The following is a 24,383-nucleotide window of genomic DNA, read 5'->3' on the forward strand; positions in this document are numbered from 1 at the left end:
CACAATGCTGTTTTATTATGATATTCTGTAATCATGCAGAATGGGTGTACTGGCAGCAACATACAGCTAAATTGTACCTGTGATGGCCAAACATATGCAAATCGTGATATTTTGCTCCCATAATTGTGACTTCTAGGTGACTTTTTGCAATTTGAATGCACAGTTTACTAAACCTTTGCAACATCAACTCTTCTAGTTTATGCTGCACAAGATATTTTAAAAGGTAACCCTAGGTCTAAGACATGTGACAAATTTGGCTTTTCAGCGAATCACTGCTACCTGGGCCTTGTTGCGAATAAATCAGGCATGCAAAGGATTTGGCATTCCTCTCAAGAATATTTTTTAAAGGGCTTGTGACATGGCCCTGCTTTTTGAGCATACAGTATGTGCCTAAACTCCCAAAGTGCTGTCAGCTCAGATTGAAGTAACTTAATAATGTTGTGTACAAAATGTGTTTGCGACTGGCGTTGAATAGAGCTTCAGTGTTAATATATGCAGTGCTGTTTTGTAGAACATCCTTGCATTGTGACTTAATTTCCATAAATCTCTAGATGAGGAGCCAAGTATTTCTCAATGTGCCATACTACCCAGTTTGATCAATCCCATACTGTAAACATTTGGATAATACGGAGAACTGCAAGAGAGTTGCAACCAAAACCCGACAAAACAGCTTTGTTAGGAGGGACTTCCTCGCCATGATCACAATGACAGTTGTGTAGGAATCGTAGAAGTGACTAATGAGAAGTCAGTCAGTCTAGTGAGTCTGTCAGAGTTGGCTGACATCATGCTGTGTGTCCTGCTCTGTTGAAATGGCCTATCAGTGATAGTAGACTATTAATCTCAGGATAGTAGACAGAACATGTTCACTTTTCTAACAGCGTATTAATATCTGCCGAGCCTTTAATCAGGCCACAATGTCAGGATTATTTTAAGACCTGGCAGAACCTCTGGGCCACTCCTCTCTGGATGAACCAAGATGAAAGACAGACTGTCCAACATCAGAGACAGAAAATGAGTTCATTACTGTAATTAGGCCTGTCTTTCTCTTCCATCTCTCCTTCCCCATCCCTTCCCCCTGTTCACCAGGCCTTGTGTCTTAAACACCCGTAATGGCGATGCATTACTCTAGTAATAAGGGGCTGTTAGCAAAGCAGACCGCCCACCCTCCATCCGCTGCCTCCCTTGTACACGCAGCCACAAAGGAAAGGACAGAAAACAGCCTCCCTCAGGTCACACAGAAGATAGATTCTGCTGACCAAGTGCCTCTCTGTTGGTTGGGGGTGCAGGGGGGTGGATGTGGAATGAGACATGGTACAACTGTGTTCATTAATCACTGTCGCAGGGAAAGAAGCTAATATAAGGCAGGAAAGGGAAACACAGACCACCATGTTCACTGGTTTATCCTGTCCTGTCCTCAATGTGAAATAAAGGCTAGCTCACCCTTTCCTGACCCCGTGTAGCAGCACAAACAGGGAAACTGGACAGTATGAACATAAACAGACCAGTCTCCTGCTTCTGTTTTTTATTTTTATTTTTTTTCACTAGGAATTCACTACCAGTGGGAAAGAGGCAAAATAGGATGCAATATAACAGCCGGGAATGAAAAGACTTAAATGTGATTTGATTTTAAATGTTGTGCGCTTAATGGAGGGAATATTTGCACCAGTGATGTATTTTCTTTTTATTGTTGGGTTTATATCTTGACGTTTTTTCACTTTACGTGATGACATAATGCTGTTTTCTCCTGACAGTGATAATGACCATTAAGCTTTGATTGTTTTTTGGTTTGTCTGTGTTGACGGAATTACACCCCTCTATCTTTTTTTAGCTGCTCGACACTGTGGGCTACTGTGAAATGTCATTCATGCTGTTTTGCTGTCATGCACTGAGATTACAGTTTGTCAGTGTCTTTGTTCTTCCTGTTCTCAGTCATCTGTTAAAGCCTCTGTTTGAGTGTCACCCTTGATAAAGCTGTTTGCACAGGTGGCACATTTTGCTGTCACTAACTCTAATTGTGAGTGTGAAAAGACAGTGTTCAGTCAACGTGTGACATTTGGGTGTCGGTCAGCAGACTGCCATAGTCACCTCTACTCTACCCGAGATAGATTTTGGTTGACTGGAGAAACCTGAAATAAATGTCCAGCAGCAAGAGGATACTGTGAAAATAAATTAAGCACTTTCCAGTCATTTCTTCATTTGTTCTGGCGACAGGATATCTCACATGGTGTCTTGGGGCGATGGATATTTAGTGCTTGAAGCAGTGGATTCAGCAGAGGTCACTTTTAAAAGTTAGCCTTTTAAAAGTATCACCAAATTTACACTACACCAGATCTAGACTTTATATAGTGGTCAAAAATCCCTGTTTACACTAGCACATTGGCAGACATGTCTACAATTCAAGCACTAATCCAGGAAATTAGATTATATCAGTTATGGGTGTACCACATTTTGAATGGGATAATTTGCTTTTGTAATTTAGAATTCATTGCTTTATTTAGAAATAATAAAATCAAAATCAACTTCATACCCAAATCCACTTTGGCCTTTTCAGACACAGATGTCTGTATTGAATGATGAGTGGCGTTGGCATTGTTTACCACAATGCAGCCCAGTAGATATTCCATTATTCATCATTTGCGAACTGTATTGGACAAACATATTTCCCAGAACAGTTCTTGTCGCTACATTATGCATTCACATGACACAACACAATATCTTGCTGTCCTCTCTAAGCCTTGTGTTAAATACAGTGACACTGCTGTAAATGAAGCTGTGTTCATAACCAGAGCAGTCCGAAATGGGAGAGAGAGGATTGTGGATAGTTTGGCAGTAGACCTAACTGAGAAGGTATCATTATCAATCTACTAATCTACACATTTGGATCATGCATGCATTAACCTGTATTTGGCTCAGCCATAAGCATATACTTTATTATTACAACATTTCCAACTCATCCCGAGTGTATTTGGTCTAATCTGGCTTGTAGCTAATCTTGATGTGGCCCACATTTTCATCCCAAAATAATTTACCCTCCTCCTTAACAGTAAATGACAGAGAAATGTAAACAGTTGTCTGGAAACATAAACTTTCATATTGAAGGCCAGTGGACGTAGCTGAAGCAAAGCTTGGAACGCCTGGCCCAACTTCCTCTATCATGTTACAGTGAAACCTTACAAAGTGAATAGCTTTAACAGGGCTTATCATCTTCACTCAAGCAAAAAGCTGTGGGGGGTTTAACTCGAAAACTCAGGGGTTTTTCACATGGCTGCAGAACTAGGAGTAATAAGGCACACCACCAGCCCCAAAGAACAAGAAAAAAGCATTTAGGTCAATGTTGGAAGACTTGTGGTCTCTTTTGCGGCATGGTGTAGTCTTCCATGCAGAAGTCAGTGTTTGAGGAGATGAATCAAGTGTAACACCTCAGTCACTTACCCCCACTGGACCTACAACACAACTAATAGCATGGGATGAGAGAGGAACCTGTGTACTGGAGTTGCTCACTTCCTCTTGGACTTTTGCTTTGCTTGCGTCAGAATACAGTACAGTCTTTGTTTGTTAGCATGTTTATTACATTGTCCATGTCAAATTGTTTTCTGCAGTTGACGGAGGCTATATGACCAACCTGGTGCCTATTTAATAAAAGTCTACACATGGCTGATATACTTAAGGATCAAAATGGAAACCATGTGAGTTTGCAGCGTGTGTGTATCTGACATTTGAAATACCCAAGAGGGAACAAAACTGCTTTTCAAGGACAAGCTGACCAATGTTTTCACTCTCCTTCTCTCTGTTCTCAGATGTTAATGAATGAAACTGCTGATATCAGCCTTTTGTCTGTTTATTATTTCCCCAGTTGAACAAAAGTGAACAAGGGGAAAGGGTAAACTTGCAAACTTTCTTTTCTGAAGTTAACGATGGCGGAGTGCACTACAAATACTCTTATTTCAGTGAATTTTGGCTGTTATTACATTTCTTTTTTCCTTGTTAATTTTCCTCCTAACCAGCTACATCAGATAAAAAGGCAAAGTGGCATTGCCGTTGAATATGCTAAACCTATCCCTCCTGTATAATTTGCAGGCTTGGTGATGCTGCGAGCGGTTGGATCAGATATTGGTACACGCGAACATTTAGATGAACATCTGCCTCTTGTTGCTGTAATTTGCTTCACCACCATCTGTTAGGCATTGGCTGGAAGCACCAACAAAGATATACATCTATCTTGTTATAAACCCATAATGGCACCAGCTCCTCTCAAATACTCTGATTAGCCGTATTCGGTGATATCCTCTACATAGTTCCGAAACTAATACAGCCATACATACCCCTTGGTGGGAGTTTATTACATGATGATGATGATGATGATGATGATGATGATGATGATAATAATAATAATAATAATAATAATAATAACTTTTATACAGCACCTTTCAAAACAAAGTTACAACTTTACAATAAAAACATATAATAAAAGCAAATAAGATCCAGAACTTAAGATATAAACATGATACAATAATTGAAATAATTACAATAAATACCATCATATTAAGAAAAAGCAATATGATAAAAGTGAATCTTAAGAAAACATCTAAAGGAGGATACTGTGTTTGCTTTCCTGAGATCCTCGGGAAAGGAGTTCCACAGCTGAGTGGCCCGGACCAAAAAATCCCGTCACCTTTAGTGACAAGTAAAGATTTTGGAACCATAAGTAGTGCCCTGCCAGAGGATCTCAAGCAGCGATCAGGCTCATAGGGAGTTAGCAGATCACAGATATAGGCGGGAGCCTGACTGTTCAAGGCTTTAAAAACAAGCATTAAATCTTAAAATCAATTCTAAAATTCACAAGTAGTGAAGGACAGCAATGATCGGTGTAATGTGGTTGCTTCTCTTAGTATGTGTTATAAGCCTGGCAGCAGCGTTTTGGATCAGCTGCAGTCTTTGTGTTTCGCCTGCTGATACCAGAATAAAGTGCATTGCAATAGTCAAGTGTGGAAGAGATAAAAGCATGGATGACCTTTTCTAAGTCTGCAGAGGAAAGTAATGACCTGATATTGATTAGCTGTCTCAGTTGTGCAAAGCAGGACTGCATCACTTTAGTCACCTGAGCATCAAAGGACAATTCTGAATCAAAAATGACCCTTAGGTTGCGGGCCTCTTTTCGAACATTATTAAATAAGGCACCCAGACTAGAGAGATTATTAATGCTTCTAGTACTTGGGTAGTTATAATGTTTGGACATCCAATTTTTAATCTTGGTGAAGCAGGATATAATACAGGATGCATCCGTGGTACCAGGCTTTATTGGGACATACAATTGGGTGTCATCTGCATAACAATGAAAGTCAATGTCATGACTACGCATAATTTGACCCAGGAGTAGCATGTATATGGTAAACAGGAGGGGGCCCAAAATAGATCCTTGGGGGACCCCACACAATATTGGAGCACAAGAGGAGGAGGCATCTCCAAGCACTACAGAGAAGGACCTGTTTGACAGATAGGAGATAAACCAATCCAGAGCCAACATAGTTCTTCAGACAGTTGATTAAGATATCATGGTCCACTGTGTCAAAGGCTGAGGTCAAGGAGAATTAAAATGGAGTTAAAGCCAGTGTTATGGTCTATAAGGCTATAAGCAGTAGGTCATTGGTGACCTTGACCAGAGCAGGCTCAGTGCTGTGTCGGGAGCAGAAACCAGATTGAAAATTTTCAAAGATTTGATTTGTTATTCATAAAAGAAATAAGTTGAGTGGAGACAACTTTTTCTAAAATGGCATCTTGGAGATGGGTCTAAAATTACTTAAAACAGAGGGATCCAGAGAGGGTTGCTTTAAAAGTGGGTAAACAGTGGCATGTTGGAGGGGGAAATGCCAGTAGACAGAAAGCAGTTAATAATGACTAAAATATCTGGACCAACCGTCTGAAATACAGCTTTTAAAAACCAAGTGGGAAAGCAGTCTGAAGGGCAGGTGGATGATATTGAAAGTGACAGAGAGATTTCATTGAAGTGCGTTAATGTTGAAGGTGAGCAGGAGTCAACATCATGCTCTCTGAGATTAGTGTTAAGATTCTGCTGATTCGCCACTATTATATTATAAAAGTAATAAGAAAATCCTCACAACTCTCTGAGTGGATTCAACTGTCTGGCTAGGTGGAGGACCAGTGACAGAATTTATAGTTTTAAAAAGGATTCTGGGATTGTGACCCTGTCTAGTGATCAGGTCTACAAAATAGGTGTTCCTTGCTTCTTTGATTTTATACTTATAAGTGGACATTAGGGTTTTTAGAGAAGCAAGGGGGAGGCACTGTGTTTATCCTTTTTCCACTTTCGTTCTGCCTTCCTGCATTATCTCTTTAAGTTTGTTAATTCTTCATTTAACCATGGCAGAGAAGAAGGTTTCAGCTTTTTAAATCTGACTGGAGCTACAGAATCTAGAATTTTTGTGCAAGAGCTGTTAAAAACACTGACAAGCTCCTCTACAGCAGACCATGTTGTTCACTGGTTTTAAAAGGTGTATTGGAGGCAGTAAAAGCTTACAGAAGCGAGGAACAGAGAGTGAGTTTAGGGGGCGGGAGCGAATCAGTGTGGTGGGTTTGGGGTCAGGAGAAAGGAGTGAAACCTGGAAGAGCACTGCATTGTGATCAGAGACGGAAAAATCAATCAGGTTCACATCATCCAAATAGAAGCCATGGGAGAGCACAAGGTCAAGCATGTGCCCTTTGTCATGGCTGGGCTGCTTCACATATTGAGCCAAATTCAAAAGAATCTAAAAATTTGATAAAATTGGAAGTAAACGATGAAGAAGGGCAACGCAACGCTCAGGGTCTTGCTGGGGAAACCATCAATTAAGGCTAAAAGCAATAAAGTTACAAATCAGTTTTTCTGTTCCTTTCCTGTTAGGATGCAACCCATCATATTTAAAAAAAAAAAAAAAAAAAAAAAAAAATAACAGGGTACAGACAATTTAGGTCAGCATTATGACCAGCATTTTATAGCTGAACTGAATGTGCCTTTTTTGGGGTCATTTTGAGGAATACAAACTGCTCTTCCCTATGTTTTTAAATGAAAATGCCTCAGTTACAGTGTTCTAACCCACTCGCTGTGTGCTAACATTTTTTTCCGTGTTTTTGTGTCTGTGCTATAGATCCAACTCTTCCAGCTGTCGCTCAGCATTGGCGGCACGCTGTGAGAAAAGACTCCACTCTGCTGTGCCTCAACGCTCCTCAGACACTTGTCCTTGACATCCAAATGCTGTGTGTCAATTGTCGTGCCAGCCGCCTTCTGTGAGTTATGACGACGGCTGCTTCATTGACTCAGGAAAGAGGCTCCTCCTCCACTCACCAGTGAGCAAATCACATGATGTAATGAAGAAGGGTCCTGAAAGTCTGCTCTTCAAGGAGTCTGCCAACAGGATATGAGTATTTTGAGCCCTGTCACGGATAACAAATCAAACCTTGTGGGAATTGTGGGAGGCCCAGAAGAATACTCCAGAGCCATGCAGTCAGAAGATCTATTCGGCAGGAAACTCAAAGCCCTGAATGGTGGCATGGGACCACCAGCCTCCAACATGCAGGGGAAACCTGAAGGTGCAGGCAAAACAAATGGTACTCCAGCCATGCCTAAAATGGGCGTCAGGGCTAGGGTGACAGAATGGCCACCAAGGAAAGATGGATGGGACGGACGGCCTTCACCGAACTATCAGAGTGTGATACCAGTATTTCAGAATGGCCAGCAGGAACATACTGTGGAAATACTCGAGCAAGGCGAAGCAGTTTGTCTGGAGGTAGACTACTCTGATAAATACACACTGAATGACCTCCTCAGCCACTCCCCGCTGAAGGGGCTCCATCCTATTCGTCAACGCAGTAACAGTGATGTTACCATTAGTGACATTGACTCTGAGGACATAATGGACCAGAATGCTGTCAATCCAAACACTGGGGCCTCGCTGCACCGTGAATACGGCAGCACATCCTCCATTGACCGTCAGGGCCTGAGTGGAGATGGTTTCTTTACCATGCTTAGGGGCTACAGAGTGGACACCTTGGACCACCGTAGCATACCACCTCTGGGTTTCCCCGAGTTGTTGCGCTGTGACGCCTCCCTCTCCCCCAGCCTGCAGACAGCAGCCCAGATCGCCAGGGGTGAGATAGTCCACATTCCAGGCTACGACTACATAGATAGCTCTCTCCTCTACAGCCGGGAGCGGGAGAAGTCCTTCATGAGGCGTCTTAAATCGGAATCATCTGAAACATCTCTGTTCAGGAAACTGCGGACCATAAAGAGTGAGAGTGACGCGTTGCGGCTCTCAATAGAGGATGACCGGCGACCACTCAGCTTCCAAAAATGCTTTGCACACTATGACGTCCAGAGCGTTCTTTTCAACATTAGCGAGGCGGTGGCAAGCAGAGCTAACCTCAGCCAGAGGAAGAACACCACTACTGGGGCTTCAGCTGCCTCAGCTGGAGTAGGACCTGGAGCTGGTGGAGTGTCTGGAGGTGGAGCAGTGGCTGGACCCGGAGCAGGGACCGATGGCGGAGCAGCAGGATGTAGCGGTGGAAATGCCCCCATGTTTGAGTCTCCACTAGGCAGCAGGGAGGACTTGAACCCCAAGGAGAACCTGGATGCTGATGAGGGGGATGGGAAGAGCAACAGCTTAGTGCTGAGCTGTCCACACTTTCGCAATGAGATTGGTGGTGAGGGCGAGAGGAGGATCTCCCTCTCCAGAGCCAACAGTGCCAACTACAGTGGTGTGTCAGAGAGCTGTTCTTTTGAATCATCTTTAAGTTCCCACTGCACCAATGCAGGAGTCTCTGTACTGGAGGTGCCCCGAGAAAACCAGCCTATCCACAGGGAGAAGGTCAAACGCTACATCATTGAGCACATCGACCTTGGAGCATACTATTACCACAAGTACTTCTATGGGAAAGGTAAGGAATGCTTATGATGAATGTGTGTTTTTTGACTTTACAGCGATTAAACAGTGATTATAGGATTTAAATGACTCCATTATCAAACTCATTTATTAAACTTTTCAGGCCAAATCCATTTCCTTTAAAACAAGTCTACTCTCAATGCTGTGTGAGAGCAAGTTCCCAAATGGAACAGCCTCCGCTCATTGGGTCACATGTCTTGACGGCCCAGTTATTTTTGTAGGACCAGATGAAATAAGGGCCAGAACAATAGCAGGCTTGTGATGGGTGCGAGGGTGTGTGTTTCACTTCCTCGGGAGAGGAGCGATCATGTCCTCCCTGTGATATTGCCCTGAACCCTGTGGAGAAGCTGCGATTAGTCATGTGAGAAGAGAGAGGTGAGCGAGAGGGTGTGTTGCAGCTGTTCCCCGTGGGGGCCGCAGGGGTGTGAGGACCCCTCTTATGAAACTTTAGGGTCAGCAAAAATATGTCAAGGTCCCTGGTCCCCTCATTAAAACACCTATGTGACTGACGCTGAAAATACCATGCCGACCCCGACCCATCACCGCATTATACATATCTGTTTTTCCCACTGTCTGTGTTCACTGCTCTCAGCAGATTGAATTACCCATTCTTAAGCCTTCCCAGAAAACAGCTGCTTCACCTTTCACACTGAGAGATGCCTGACCTTCTTCAAAAAGATACTTTGTATTAAAATATTCCTCAGTCGAGGCTCAATGTCTTCAGTCAAGGTTTAATGAGACCATTACAGATCTGCTCTACTTAAAGTATGTTTGAATATACCATTGAGCTTACTCTGATAATCATTTACCGTGAAATGTTGCATCACTCACTACTCATCCAATAACTGGCATAGTTTTATTATGTATTTAACCTCTCTTCTTTTACAGAAGAGGCCTTTTTCACAGTAGGTGGACGTAGCCCTTGCCGTTTTTTCATGAGGTGTTTTATTTTATCGGAGAGACAAGTCCGTCATCACCTCTGCCTTACCACACACACACACACGCACACACACACACACACAAAAACAGGCACATACTCGCGCACACACTCACACAAACATGACCGCGTGTCCACACTTTAGAGCAAGCTTTTATCAACCTGGGCTGAACATTGATCCTATTGATTGCCTAAAGCCCTCCATCCCATAGCAAGAGGAGTGTTTCTCCCCAGGCTGCCCTAATGGACACAATGTTTCTTCCACACCTATCCTCGTGTATATAGCAGAGATTTAAGGTGAGCACAGAGAAACATTCACCCTTCAGCAGATGAATGTAGGGGGGAAAAAACTCTGCATATACATCATTCTGCACAGCGATGCTTAAACATCCAAGTGAATTAACAATAAGAAAACACATTTTTGAGTGGAGAGGGACTTAGAAGTGCATTCAGTCAAGATAACATCAACAAAAAAAACTTAAGTTGAAGATAAGTTAATTCATTTAATTCTACTACACAAGGTAGCTGATTCTTTTTTAGCTCAGTGTTTTTGCAACTTTACATCTGTCATGATGAGAGAGAAAGCAACGGAAAGTACTCTGGTGCGGGCGAGCAAGAGTGAGGGAGCATGCATATACACTATTGACAGAGGGAGAGTGTGAAAGTGTGAAACTGAAGTTTATTAGAAGTCAATATGTAATGTAAAATAACACTCATCACTCAGTATATCAGCAACCGATAGAGGGTGTCTCTTTTATTCAGTTTCATCCAGTCTCTTTTGAAAGGATGGTTTCAGCATTTTTTCAGCTCAGTAGCCAACATTGCGCACACCGGTACTGGGTCGCGGCCCAGTCGTTGAAAATCACTTATGTAAACTGTACCTTTTTATATGGAGATATGTGACCTGAAATGAAGTTTTAGAGCCAGAAATGTAAAACGTAAGGACATACAGTGTAGGACCTTTTTAAAGATTTTGAAGGCATTTCTGACAGGAAGAGGCATTATTTGACATGATCATATTTGATTATCATCACAAAGTGATCAGTACTAGTGACGTGTTGTAGAAATTTATAGACAAAAAGCTTTCCTCTACAGTCGACGCTGTCTCCCTCACTGTGAAGTCGGTATTTGGATGCCTAGTGGCCTCATATACATTGGCAGCCCTCCTACCACCATTTGACCTTATGCCTCACAGAGCATTTCCCCTCAGTCCACTGTCCCTGACAAGTCATGCATTCCTCAGACGGTTAACCCTGCATTGCCTAAATACAGTTAATTTATTATTCATGCTGATATGCGCTTTGCCCCAACGTTAATGCCACAGTGACAAGAATCAGTGTATTTACTTAGAGGGCATGTATGCAATGTCTAAACTTCTGCAGAAATATCTTTGCGAATATCAGTGCTTTGAGTCCCCGCTGAGGTTTTTCTTTTGTTGTCTGCTAAATCCAGGTCTTTCTCCCCGGCTTTAGCCTGGATTAGTTTGCACACAAAAAGCGGTGCCGCGAGCAAAGCTCTGCCCCTGACGCTGTCCTAAACAAACACACACACACACACACACACACACACACACACATACTCTGACATTTTTTAGACTAATACAAAGTATATGTTTTACAATGATACTATATCTTCTTTACGATATTCTCATTAAGTACATTGTATTTTGAGCATTTTATTTAGGCAGTTATAATGAATTTCAAATTGAATACTTTTTATATCAACCCAGAAATTGGTACTGGTTCTTATAATGCTTAAAACTAACAAGACTAAAAGTCTAAAGCCCTGCTAAACCCCTAGGGTTCATTAAATATTTCATTACACCCTACAATACAAAACTGCTAAAAAGTCTAAAGCCCTGCTAACCCCCCTAGTGTTCATTTAATTTTTCATCATACCCTACAATACAAAACTGCTGCAAAGAATGAATAACATATTGGCAACTTTGCTATTCCTGATGTCTTACCAGAAATTAGGCTAAAATGTTCAAGATTTTAGGAGCATTTGTATAATCATTTTATTTTCTTAGAATTTTGGTGACATCCTTCGGGGATAATACATATTCACATCCAAATGTGAGGCCAATCTGGTGTATAAACATTGACATAACATACCATGTGATCACTTTGTCCTGGTGTAGCCGGGAAACTTTGCCTTGTCTATCTCTCCCAATATATTCTTCTGAAAGCAATACTCCTATGACTATGTCTGTCTGTGGTAGTGTGATTCCAGATACAAAAAGCCAGTGTCAGTGTCACAGCTCACCCATGGCCAATCCACAAATAAGTTTTATATGAATAAAAAAGTATATGGACACAATTATGTCAGTTGATATTCTGTTGAAGCAAAAGCAGTGATTTGATAAAGATGTGAACAAGATTGTAGATTCTTCAAAATCTGTCTCTGTGCAGTAATAACAGTTTTCACAACTTTGCAAGATTTCTTGGAGCTAGACGTTTTTCAGTTCAGTGAAGTTTGTCAATTCAGAGAACTTAATGTGATGCTTAGTGTGTGTTTAATTCCAATCTTTCCTGCTCCACCTGCAGAACATCAAAACTATTTTGGCGTAGATGACAATCTGGGACCTGTGGCAGTAAGTGTCCGCAGGGAGAGGCTGGACGATGGGAAGGAGAAAGATGGAATGCAGTACAACTATCGAGTCACCTTCAGAACCAGTCAGGTAACTATAATACACTGATGTGTACTTTTCCTGCTCTGCTTAGTGTCTTAAATAAGTGTAGAACTATTACGTATGCATGGAAGGAGAAACCGGTGTGATTTCTATTGCTATATTAAAGAACTGACTACAAGCCAGCACATGTTTTTAAAGAATATTTCTCATATATTACATTCAGCAAGACATGTTAAGGTCACTCAGTTCAGGGCTCATTCAAGCAGTACAAGAGTGTAGGGATGCTTCAATACCCCTGAAAACAAGAGGAGGAATTTGCTCTTAGCACCTTAATGTGTCCAGTGATTCTGTGCCAGTGGTGACTCAGTTGGCCAATCATGCAAACACTGATGCAGTCTATCAGTCAGTGTGATCGCCCTCGCTAGCTCACACTCTCACACACCCACACGTGCACACATATGCACATGCATGTACACACAACATGATTAATCCACAAACTGAGATGCACAGTCTCCCAGTCCTTGGTACAGAAACCTTTCCTTGATTGATGCTGGGTGGTATCAGCCACTGAATAATTCAGATGCAACAGATGTGTCAGGCAGGGAAATGTCACTGATATCCAGGGCCATTCTTGGTTTAAAGCACCACTTCCACGATAAAACAATGTATCTGGGTCATGGTAGCCCTGCAAGTAGCATGCAGAAAATGTTTTAACTCCCCAACCACTGGAGCATCTATTTGCATGTACTCCTATTATTTAGCCTCGACGCTCTCTGTCTCTCTGTCCAGCTCTCACTCTCCCTTCCTCTCTAAGTCTGTTAAGTAATCTGCTTTTCAGAAAGCCTCTCTGTCGGACAGCCATTGACTGCTGATGTTCATGTCGACAGGCTGTGCAGATGGAAATGGGATTTATGGGCATAAATGTGTCCGTGATGTTCCAAACAACAACACAGGGTTACAGAGTGGGTGTGTTTTTGAAGCTGTTTGGGTCAACATTTACTGGCACATTAATGATCTTAAGAGTAAAATACTACTTAACATCTAGTGCGCAGTTAGCCTATATTTATTATTTAGAATGTGAGTTCCTAATGCCATCCAGTGGAGCCGTAATGGCATGCCCTAATTAATATGGCATAACATAAAAGGATATAATGACTGGATCATACAGCAGCTAGCATATAAGCCTGGTTTTCATTTTCAACATTTTGAAATAAAATATAATGGTTCAAGCAAAGCGTGGGCAATGACACTCAAATGAATGAAATCACTGATTCACAGGCATATTGAATGGAAATAGTGCACACACAGACCTAACCCTAACACATTGTACAAGGGGACATCAAGACCTCCCTCATATGACACATGACAGTTGACTTAACTGGATGAAACTTCACCATCTGTCTTTTCTGTCAGCTGACCACACTCCGTGGAGCCATCCTGGAGGACGCCATTCCGTCCACTGCAAGACATGGGACGGCCCGTGGCCTTCCACTGAAAGAAGTACTCGAATACGTCATCCCTGAGCTTAATATCCAGTGTCTGAGGCTGGCCCTCAACTCTCCCAAGGTCCCAGAGCAGCTACTCAAGCTGGACGAGCAGGGGGTGAGTACATCAGCGTGTCCTCAATGTTTTGAGTGCCCCCACAGACTTCTGCTGATGATGATTAAGCAGCACTGGAGCCATCTGCAGTTAAATGCCTTGAACAGGGATATTTGTTGATGGGTAACAGTAGTTAATAAAAGAATAGTGCAACATTTTGGGAAATACGTCTATTTGCTTTTTGTACAAAAGCCGCAGTGTAAAAATGACAATTTGTGGTTTTATGGGGTGTAATGTGTGGGACTATTACTTGGCCGGATGCAGTGACTTACTGGAGTCTTGTTGTCATGGTGAGGTTGCCAGGCAACCAGCGGAGACTCCAGGAAGTCACTGTGTTCAGAGAAGAAATAGTGTGTCACTGTAAAACCACAAATTTTTGTTATTATACCAAAGGAACAACAGAGACTGGAGCACACTGATTGATTTGCTGCCTTTGTCTGTCAAAATGGAGTTGCCATAGTCAGTGTCCAAGTGCCACATCCCATGCATTAACACCACATCAGAGACAAAAGGACACAGACACATCTTAGAGTACAGGTGCTGCATCCATCAAGTACAACAAATTAGAGGAAACATGACAAATTCAGTTCTTCATTAAAGCCAAAAAAGCTCACTGCTGGGTTAAGAGTGATAGAGAGTGTTGAGAGTTGATAATGTCTCCACCTAGGAGAGGGTGACATTTTTCTATTCCCCAGAACTTTAATGATGCTGCAGAGCCATGTTTAGCCTGTGCATAATGCCGAACAAGAGCGTAATCCATGTTTTGTGCACATATTGCAGTTTTGTATTCAGATATGCAAATCTTTAAAGGTCTTTTAGTTTGTCCAACATAAACCAGACCACAGGGACATTTCAACATGTAGACAACATGTGTGCTGCTACAGTTTATGAAGGATTTTATGGTGTATTTTTTACCAGTACGTGGATGTGTAAAGTACTTGAACGTGGTTGATTAGACAGCCAAGAGATAGTGTTAGGTGGTTTTCTAGTGTCAGAACGAACCAGTCTTTTATCTTTGTAACTCTAAGATGTGTCTGTGTTCTTTTGTCTCTGATGTGGTGTTAATGCATGGGATGTGGCACTTGGACATTGACTATGGCAACTCCCACTCTGGGATTCATTATCCAATAGATCTGAAATCCTGTTCAACCAATTATCCAATGACAATTGTACAACTGTTCTAGGTTGACTATATATGTTGTTTGCCTCATGTCTTTGTTCATTTTGATTCTGATGAAGACACAGTAGTTAGTCTGTTTGCACAATTAAAGGCTGCATATCAATCAGTGTGCTACAGTCTCTGTTTTTCCTTTGGAAGTTTGCTGTCCTCAAACTGAGAAGCACCTGATTCAGCTGCATATTGCTTGGAGATGCGCGGAGAACCTGTTTCAACTAGACTTTTGTTATTACACTTAGTTTTTTTAACAGATGAAGCAAACAAGATATAGCGCGTTTATTCGTAAACTTTAGCAGTGCTGGTAGGTGGATTTTGTTACCTTCTGACAGAGCCAGGCTTGCTGTTTTCCCCCTGTTTCCAGTCTTTATGCTAAGCTAAGCTAACCGGCCGCTGGCTGTAGCTTTATATTTAACGACTAGATATTAAAGTGGTATCAATCTTCTCATCTAACTCTTTGCAAATACGCATGTTTCCCAAAATGTCAAACTATTCCTTTGAGGAAGATAAAGCCATAGCCCAATTACTCTCCTCCACACAGAATTTCCAGTTGTTTCATTTTGAAGCCATCAGTGCTACATATCAGTATTATGAATAATGATGGGCTGTCTTGATATTATGATACAGATTTTTTGTTTAAGGTACATCTGTCTCAGTTTCTGACATTTGTGTCAGATATAGAAGGAAACAGGGGAGGGGTTAACTTCAAATAACAAGAACTTTTGTCCCATATGTGGGTTGCTTATTATAGATGAACACAGGCTCCCAGGTTGTAGCATATAACACGCCAATATCACACTTGAATAGATTCAAAAGAATCAATATTAATCCCCCACTCTCTGTGCCCAGCATCGACTACTTCAACACACATTTTCTGCAGATAGGACACTCAAGCTAAAGTAACTGACTTTTGACAACTTGCTCTTCTGAGAGCAGGTGATTTGGTATTCTGCCTGGATGGCAATGGATGTCATCTTGCATTATCTTTGTTTTGAATAAAATGGCTATTAGTGATATGGGCTCTCTATATTCACAGGTGTCAGAGATGGATTCATTGTGTGATCTTAAGGCCTTTAATTTCTCATCTAATGAAACTGCAAGATGGAAAGGAGTGTGGGGGGCTTAGCTAGGGTTGTATTGCTTATTTTACTGTCAGAGAATTGGCTGCTTATTAGTGTAATTACATTCATTAGCATGAGCCCATCCTTCCTATTGACAGGGGAATGGCTCTTATAATATAAAGTGTCAGCCATGTCCCTCTTGTATATTAAGATTGTGTTACACACATAAATAAGAGCAGTGTAGTGTCCTCTCTAAAGCAAGTTAAATGCACTTAAGATGATGACAGACTTTGTGTATCCAATTATCGCAAAGTAACTTTGTAAGTAAGTGCTCTAGGAAATTCTTCCTGCCGGATCTCAAGGAGCTGTTACATGAGTTTGTTCACCTGCCGCACAACTCCCCATTCCTTTGGTATGAGAGACTGTCTACAGATACAGACTTTGATATAAGACCGAAACTGACACATAGGAGGAAAAAAAAGCAATAAAGTAATCTAAGAAACTACTTTCAGAGGAGGAGAGCCCAGGCTAAGTGGGGCTTAAAGCTCTTCCAACTGGCACTCCTCCTCAGACCTCAAACCAAACGCCCAGTGGAGGCCAGTTTTATATTTGGACATCAGTATTTTAGTACACTCCTGTTTTAATCATTAATGTTGCGCTTGCTGTGCAAATGTTTAGTATGTCAAGCACCCCGTAATCTTCCTTTTAACCAAGCTGGACTTTCACCGCCCCTGTAATGTGTTGAGAGGAAGCTAATATTGGACAGGAAGAACTGCATCTCAGAACTGAGAACTAGAGTGGTCTGCCAGGCCTGTTTCTGTTTGTTTTGAGTGCATAAATCCTTTCTTCTACTTCATGTAGAAAGCTTTATCAGACAATTTTTTGTGTGTATGCACACTGCCGAGGAGGTGTTAGTTCTCTGTTTTTGTGTTGGAGTGTGCGTATGTGTGTGAAAAGGCTTCATTTTGCTGTGAACAGAAAGTACGCCTGGGGAGTGAGAGTATCCCGGAGCAGGACAGCCTTCACAATATCCTCATGAACAGTTCTGCAGAAAGAATCCCTGAAAGCAGTGTTGTAGACTGTGCTGTAATGCCCCTGGATATAAGAAGAGAACAGAGCATATGTGAATATATTTTGGATCACATTGTAGATCACAGTGAACTGACTGTATGCAGACAAACTGGGAAAAGCATTAGGCAGATTTTGAGATGTGATTTTAGGTGATAGAAATCACAAATGATACATTTTTCTAAGAAAGCCATTGATGTAAAATGTGTATCTCTTGTCTCCATCTAAAGACTAAAATCTATCTAAAGACTAAAACTGTTTTATCAGCTGTATCGGTTTAAGAATTAAAAATGTCATTTTAATCTTTAATTTAAAATTCATGATAATAAAAGCAGGGATCTGAACAAGATAAAGTCTAGCCTGCAGATGTCTGCATGGCCTCTTAGAAAATGTAACTACACATAATGATGTTTGGTGATAGTAAAGACAAGAGGTCAGAGAAAGGCTACTAATCTTTCCCTCTCAATAATGCTGAAATTACCTTCTTCCTAATCTAGAAAAAAATTATTTTCACTGCAGTGCTCCGTATCATAACGAGAACAAAGAATAAATGCATGACACTGCCCAATTGCCATGTCTTACAATAGTCAACAGGTAAAGCCTTTGCAGGACCATACATCACTCCTGATGCCCACAGCGACGGCACAACACTGAAGTAAAATTCAGGCTTAAGTAAGATTTGTTCCACAAGTTCAACAGAGTAATTTACCACCTACTGAGGCTGTTATTTCAGTGCCAAAAACACTTCTCCCTTATGTAAATCAATCCCCCCCGTCATGATATTGAAACTTGAGGATTAACTTGGTGAAATGATGTAGTGACCAGAATGTTTTCCCCATCAGTTCCACCCACATCTACATTCCACGTTCCCCTTTTTAGATATTGTTGCTGTTAAACGCTTCTGCCCAAAAACAGCAATAGATGTTTGTGTAATGGTGCATGATCATTGTAGCCAGGTTTTGGGAGCCATATTTTAGATTTGTGCTGCATCGGGACACTGCAGTGCAGACAGATGTCACAGTGATGTGTGTTGTGTTAGGACACTGCTGTATCCCCCAGGTGCGTCTCTGAGCTCTCCAAAGGGAATGATGTCCTCATTTCTCTCTCCTCTCATTAAGTATCTTTCCATCTTTGCATTTTATAGGGCTTTTTTGTTAAAGAGAAGGAGAGTTTTCAGCACCCTCCAGCTCTGGACAGATAGAGGGAGAGGAAGATTGGGGGAAAAGATATATATACAGTGGTGTGCAAAAGTGTTTGCCCCCTTCTTGATTTCTTATTTTTTTGTATGTTTGTCACACTTAAATGTTTCAGATCATCAAACAAATTTAAATATTAGTCAAAGATAACACAAGTAAACACAAAATGCAGTTTTTAAATGAAGGTTGTTATTATTAAGGGAAAACAAAATCCAAACCTACATGGCCCTGTGTGAAATAGTGATTGCCCCCTAAACCTAATAACTGGTAGGGCCACCCTTAGCAGCAACAACTGCAATCAAGCGATAACTTGCAATGAGTCTTTTACAGCGCTGTGGAGGAATTTTGGCCCACTCATCTTTGCAGAATTGTTGTAATTCAGCCACATTGGAGGGTTTTCGGGCATTGGGCTGCCTTTTTAAGGTCATGCCACAGCATCTCAATAGGATTCAGGTCAGGACTTTGACTAGGCCACTCCAAAGTTTTCATTTTGTTCTTCTTCAGCCATTCAGAGGTGGACTAGCTGGTGTGTTTTGGATCATTGTCCTGCTGCAGAATCCAAGTTCGCTTCAGCTTGAGGTCACGAACAGATGGCCGGACATTCTCCTTCAGGAGTTTTTGGTAGACAGCAGAATTCATGGTTCCATTTATCACAGCAAGTCTTCCAGGTCCTGAAGCAGCAAAACAGCCCCAGACCATCACACTACCACCACCATATTTTACTGTTGGTATGATGTTCTTTTTCTGAAATGCGGTGTTACTTTTACACCAGATGTAATGGGACACACACCTTCCAAAAAGTTCAACTTTTGTCTCATCAGTCCACAGAGTATTTTCCCAAAAGTTTTGGGGATCATCAAGATGTTTTCTGGCAAAAATGAGATGAGCCTTAATGTTCTTTTTGCTCAGCAGTGGTTTTCGTCTTGGAACTCTGCCATGCAGGCCATTTTTGCCCAGTCTCTTTCTTATGGTGGAGTCATGAACACTGACCTTAACTGAGGCAAATGAGGCCTGCAGTTCTTTGGGTGTTGTTGTGGGGTCTTGACCTCTTGTATGAGTCGTCGCTGCGCTCTTGGGGTAATTTTGGTCGGCCAGCCACTCCTGGGAAGATTCACCACTGTTCCATGTTTTCGCCATTTGTGGATAATGGCTCTCACTGTGGTTCGCTGTAGTCCCAAAGCTTTAGAAATGGCTTTATAACCTTTTCCAGACTGATAGATCTCAATTACTTTTTCTCATTTGTTCCTGAATTTCTTTGGATCTTGGCATGATGTCTAGCTTTTGAAGATCTTTTGGTCTACTTCACTTTGTCAGGCAGGTCCTATTTAAGGGATTTTTTTGATTGAGAACAGGTGTGGCAGCTAGAGAAATTGAACTCAGGTGTGATAAACCACAGTTAAGTTATGTTTTAACAGGTGGGGCAATCACTATTTCACACAGGGCCATGTAGGTTTGGATTTTGTTTTCCCTTAATAATAACCTTCATTTAAAAACTGCATTTTGTGTTTACTTATGTTATCTTTGACTAATATTTAAGTTTGTTTGATGATCTGAAACATTTAAGTGTGTCAAACATGCAAAAAAAAAAAAAGAAGAAATCAGGAAGGGGGCAAACACTTTTTCACACCACTAGTGAGAGAGAGAGAGAGAGATTCAGTAAAAAAAAAATACTGCTTTCTAGCAATTTATGCTCGGATTTTTAGCAAGTGGAATATTTTAGCTAATCACAGATCCATTAAATGATGGATGTATGTATTTGCGCTTTTCAGTCAGCACCAGATTTGCACCAAAGTGCAATGCGATTGTCCTTGCCATCGGCCAGCCTGTTAAGAGGAGCAGGAGTTTAAGTGAGCCCATATAATGCAGGATAAAAAATAGAAGACCACATCATTAGACATCATGCCTTTTCCACTGGGCTTGATGGTATAATAGCTTTCCATCACCGCAGGAGCTTTAATGCAGAGCAGAATGCCTGATAGAGGAAGTCATCATGGCAACAGTGTCAGGAGCACACCGGGAACTGATAACCTGTAACGGAGGAAAAAGACAATTCCAATTTGTTTCAGTATATAGATAGTTTGTTGGAATTCTGAGAAACCTTTTCGTCTTGCCGTAATGACATATTTACCCTGGGTAAAGATCACGCTGGCCTCAGCTGTGAATATTGGGCAACAGGTGCCAAACGCCCCCCCCGACTTTCTTTCTTGGCCAGCATCAGGGAGCTGTAAGCCATAAAAGATTCATGTCGGTGGAGAGGGCTCTCTCTCTCACCGTGCAAGAAGAATCACTCCAGATGTTTTGTTTCTTCCTGTCTCTTCGTGAGACAAGTTCATATCAGACCTGTCATTTCTGGATAATATTAATGCTTGCAGTGGAAACCTGTGAGATTTGGCTAGCTTGTCAATGTATACTCCCCTTTGTGAATTAGACATTTATCTTTATTGAGGCGCTCTTAGTTGAACAATGACTGAATCAAGAGTATTATTAGTGGGTTGGGGAGATCAATGTTGTCATTCAATACCTCTTAATAGTATTTCACTGCTACAGTGAGGACTGTACCAAACAAAAGTATAGCTTAAGGAAGTCTTTCTTTCTTTTTTTTATATAAACGATTAAAATGCTATTCCTGGCAGCTTAGAGAGTTTTCTGCCATAAACCAAAGCTATCCTGCCGTATTTCTGTAATTCACTCCCTCATTGCTCCACAGCTGCTCTTAAGTAGCAGCTACTAGCTCGGCTTGATTTATGCTCTGTTCAGAGCTCTTGAGAGTTCACAGCCTGGCTTCACAAAAGGGGGATTTCAGCTCTCTCCTAGAAAGATTATGAAGGCTGTGACATGATGGAAAGTGGGCACTCGCATGCTTTGAGTGCATAATGTACAGTATGTATGAGTGGGGTGTGTGATACATATCAGTGACAAGAAATGATACTTACTCAGTGAGTGTCTGTGTATGTTCCTCCTTCCAGCTAAGCTTCCAGCACAAGGTGGGAGTGCTATACTGCAAGGCGGGCCAGAGCACAGAAGAAGAGATGTACAACAATGAGAGTGCTGGACCAGCACTGGAGGAGTTCCTGGATCTGCTCGGCCAGAGGGTGCGCCTCAAAGGCTTTACCAAGTACAGAGCTCAGCTGGATAACAAGAGTAAGATAAAACCCACATCAAACTAAACTTTCACAAAGTGCAAGCCCACTCACTTCTAATCCTGCTGAGTGCAGATGCTCTGCTCAGTTTCATATTGCTTTTGGGGGGGCTTTAATGTTTTTTAAGCCTATATATCTTTAATCTTGATGTCTGTTTAATGACATGATCAGCTTATCTAATACAATGACCTTTGTAATAAGGCCTGAGACCTTGACTGCCCTGTCCTGTATTACAGCGGACTCCACAGGCACACACTCTCTCTACACCACCTATAAGGACTATGAGCTGATGTTTCATGTGTCCACTATGCTCCCCTACACACCCAACAACAGACAGCAGGTCAGTAAACGCCACACTTCACACTCAATCCTTTCCAGCAGACCACCATGTTTGCTTTACTGTGTGGTGAGGTGGTGTCTAATGGTCGTCCCTGAGCAGCTTCCTTTGAGGATATCTTCAATCCCGACTCCTTCCAATCTTCCCCAGGGGCTTATTTTGCCACGGTAATGACCTATCAGTTGAAAGCATGAGCATTGCCATGGTAACGGTACCCCATAGTAGGATTTTAATCAATGCATCCCCAGGGGCTGGACCTAATGTGGTATAAGATGGGCCTCTGTGTCTGTCTGCACTAACAAGTGGAATTAAGTGGATGTAGTGGTGGACTGGTGAGCGATGGCCCGATAAAGCCGCGATTACAGAGGTTCGCCATCTTAGTCTCTGCACTGCTTGTATAGAAGTACTTTTTGAGCCCATAATAACAACCTGTGGGTACAACCCTGCAGAGAGATATTAACAGTGAAGATACTGAAAGGGCTGGTAAGTGAGTCAGGGGCAGGATCTACAGTGAAATACTGCAGAGAACTAGTCTGTCACATGCATCTAAAACGTCTGATGGTGGGGATGGGAGGTTCTTTCTCTTTTCTTTTCTCCTCCTCCTATTGTATTTCTAGGACAAATTAATTTAGTCTTAATGCCTGGTGGTAATCTTCTAGCAGCTTGGACCGCTCGTCCCTTCATCCTTTCCAATTCACCTCTGTACCCTCTAATCCTGCTTGTTTCAGGCTGTTGCTAACCCTCACAGACAACTTTATAGCAGCCAGAGAATTAGGTTAACTACCTGCACAATGCAACAATACAAGCAGTCGAAACTGGGTTTGGGGGAATATGTCTCCTTCACCCAAAAAAAAGCCCTTTATCTTGATTTCGAACACAACATTTCACAGTCAAAACATGATTATATCAGTTAGTAAATCTGCAAACTATGTTTAGAGCTCTGTAAATGGTTTGGTGTTCTGCTCGGTGTGGTGCTGATACTGATGCCACAGACATTACATGCAATTTGTCACTTGACATTGAAATGTTATGGGGATTTCCTTGACTTGTCCAATCACATGCTTTCAAAGAAGGTAGAATTAACCTGCTTAAGTGGTGTTCTCATGCAGATTTGACTTAAGGGTTTAGTCTAAGATGGCTTAGCTACGCCTTAAAGTGTCATTATCTAGCTTTTGAAAGAAGAAATAACACATTCATACAAACAAAACATTTAATTCATAAGCAATAAAACGCACCCTTGCTCAATTCAGTACACTTACAAGTTTTGCCACTACACCTTACTTGGTCTGGTATGACCAGTAGCTTATGGTGGCTGATGTTAGCTAATGTTAGAAATCTAGATAGATTTTGCTGTGTACTGAGTCAGTTTGACTGCCTTTGTGACTCTTCTCTACTTATACTTTGTTTTATCATTTATCCATATCCCATAATTTTCACTTATGGCCTTTTGTTCAGCAAAACTTACATAGTCTCGCTTTAAAACTTGTAATGAATGAATGGTTATAAATCTGTGTACTTTTGAACTATCATACTACATTCACTTATTATGTGATGCCTTTTCTCCTTGTATTTGACACCATTTCTTCCTCCTTTTATAGTTATTAAGGAAGAGGCACATTGGTAATGATATCGTCACCATAGTATTCCAGGAACCCGGGGCCCTTCCTTTCACTCCAAAACACATCCGCTCTCATTTCCAACATGTGTTTGTCATCGTCAAAGTCCACAACCCCTGCACTGATAACGTCTGCTACAGGTAAATGGAACAAGTGTGCACCACGCCTGCAAGACTCTCTCAAAGCTATTTCACTCCTTACCTTGGGATAAGAGAAATAAGCAAACCTAATATCCTCAAGACAATTTAGGGGAATGTGTTTATCTTTTGATATGCTTTGAATAAATGTCTTCATGCCAAATGGCTCTACATGAACTTTTAAGAGCACTTAATTTGAAAGAATAATAATAATAGCCTGCTGAGTGCTTTCTGTGGTTTCTGTCATGCCTTCATAGTAATGTGCAGGAATCACAAGGCTCTTTTGATCTCTTCAGTGATGATACAGTTATTATCTTCAGAGACACCTTGAAATTATGACTTACGAGAGTGTTTCTGAAGTCAAGACAACTCCTGTTAATAACATAGCATTTGTTGAACAGAGCAAGATTAGTCTGAGCTCCTCTCTGTCTTCCCACCAGAAATAATTTTCCTGAAAGCCATATAATTTCAACACTCTTCAAATGGCTGCTCATTATACGTACAGTTCAATACTCCTTCACTTCTTTTAGTTCCTCTTAACTGTCACCACTAC

The 24,383-nt window shown here is 41.6% G+C and overlaps 1 protein-coding gene across 6 annotated transcripts in view; it reads left to right on the forward strand.

Moving 5' to 3' along the window:
- Positions 1-24,383, forward strand: part of LOC122884658 (signal-induced proliferation-associated 1-like protein 2) — an 88,666-nt gene that overhangs the window by 23,842 nt on the left and 40,441 nt on the right. For all 6 annotated transcript variants that reach the window (XM_044214865.1, XM_044214864.1, XM_044214863.1 and 3 more), the window contains exons 2-7: positions 7,143-8,928; positions 12,417-12,550; positions 13,916-14,104; positions 21,567-21,741; positions 21,977-22,080; positions 23,676-23,833. In XM_044214865.1, the coding sequence (XP_044070800.1) occupies positions 7,413-8,928; positions 12,417-12,550; positions 13,916-14,104; positions 21,567-21,741; positions 21,977-22,080; positions 23,676-23,833 (2,276 nt within the window). In that variant the 5' untranslated portion in view covers positions 7,143-7,412. The remainder of the gene's footprint in view (positions 1-7,142; positions 8,929-12,416; positions 12,551-13,915; positions 14,105-21,566; positions 21,742-21,976; positions 22,081-23,675; positions 23,834-24,383) is intronic.

The sequence above is a fragment of the Siniperca chuatsi genome, linkage group LG11, assembly GCF_020085105.1.
Source record: "Siniperca chuatsi isolate FFG_IHB_CAS linkage group LG11, ASM2008510v1, whole genome shotgun sequence".
Taxonomy (NCBI): Eukaryota; Metazoa; Chordata; class Actinopteri; order Centrarchiformes; family Sinipercidae; genus Siniperca; species Siniperca chuatsi.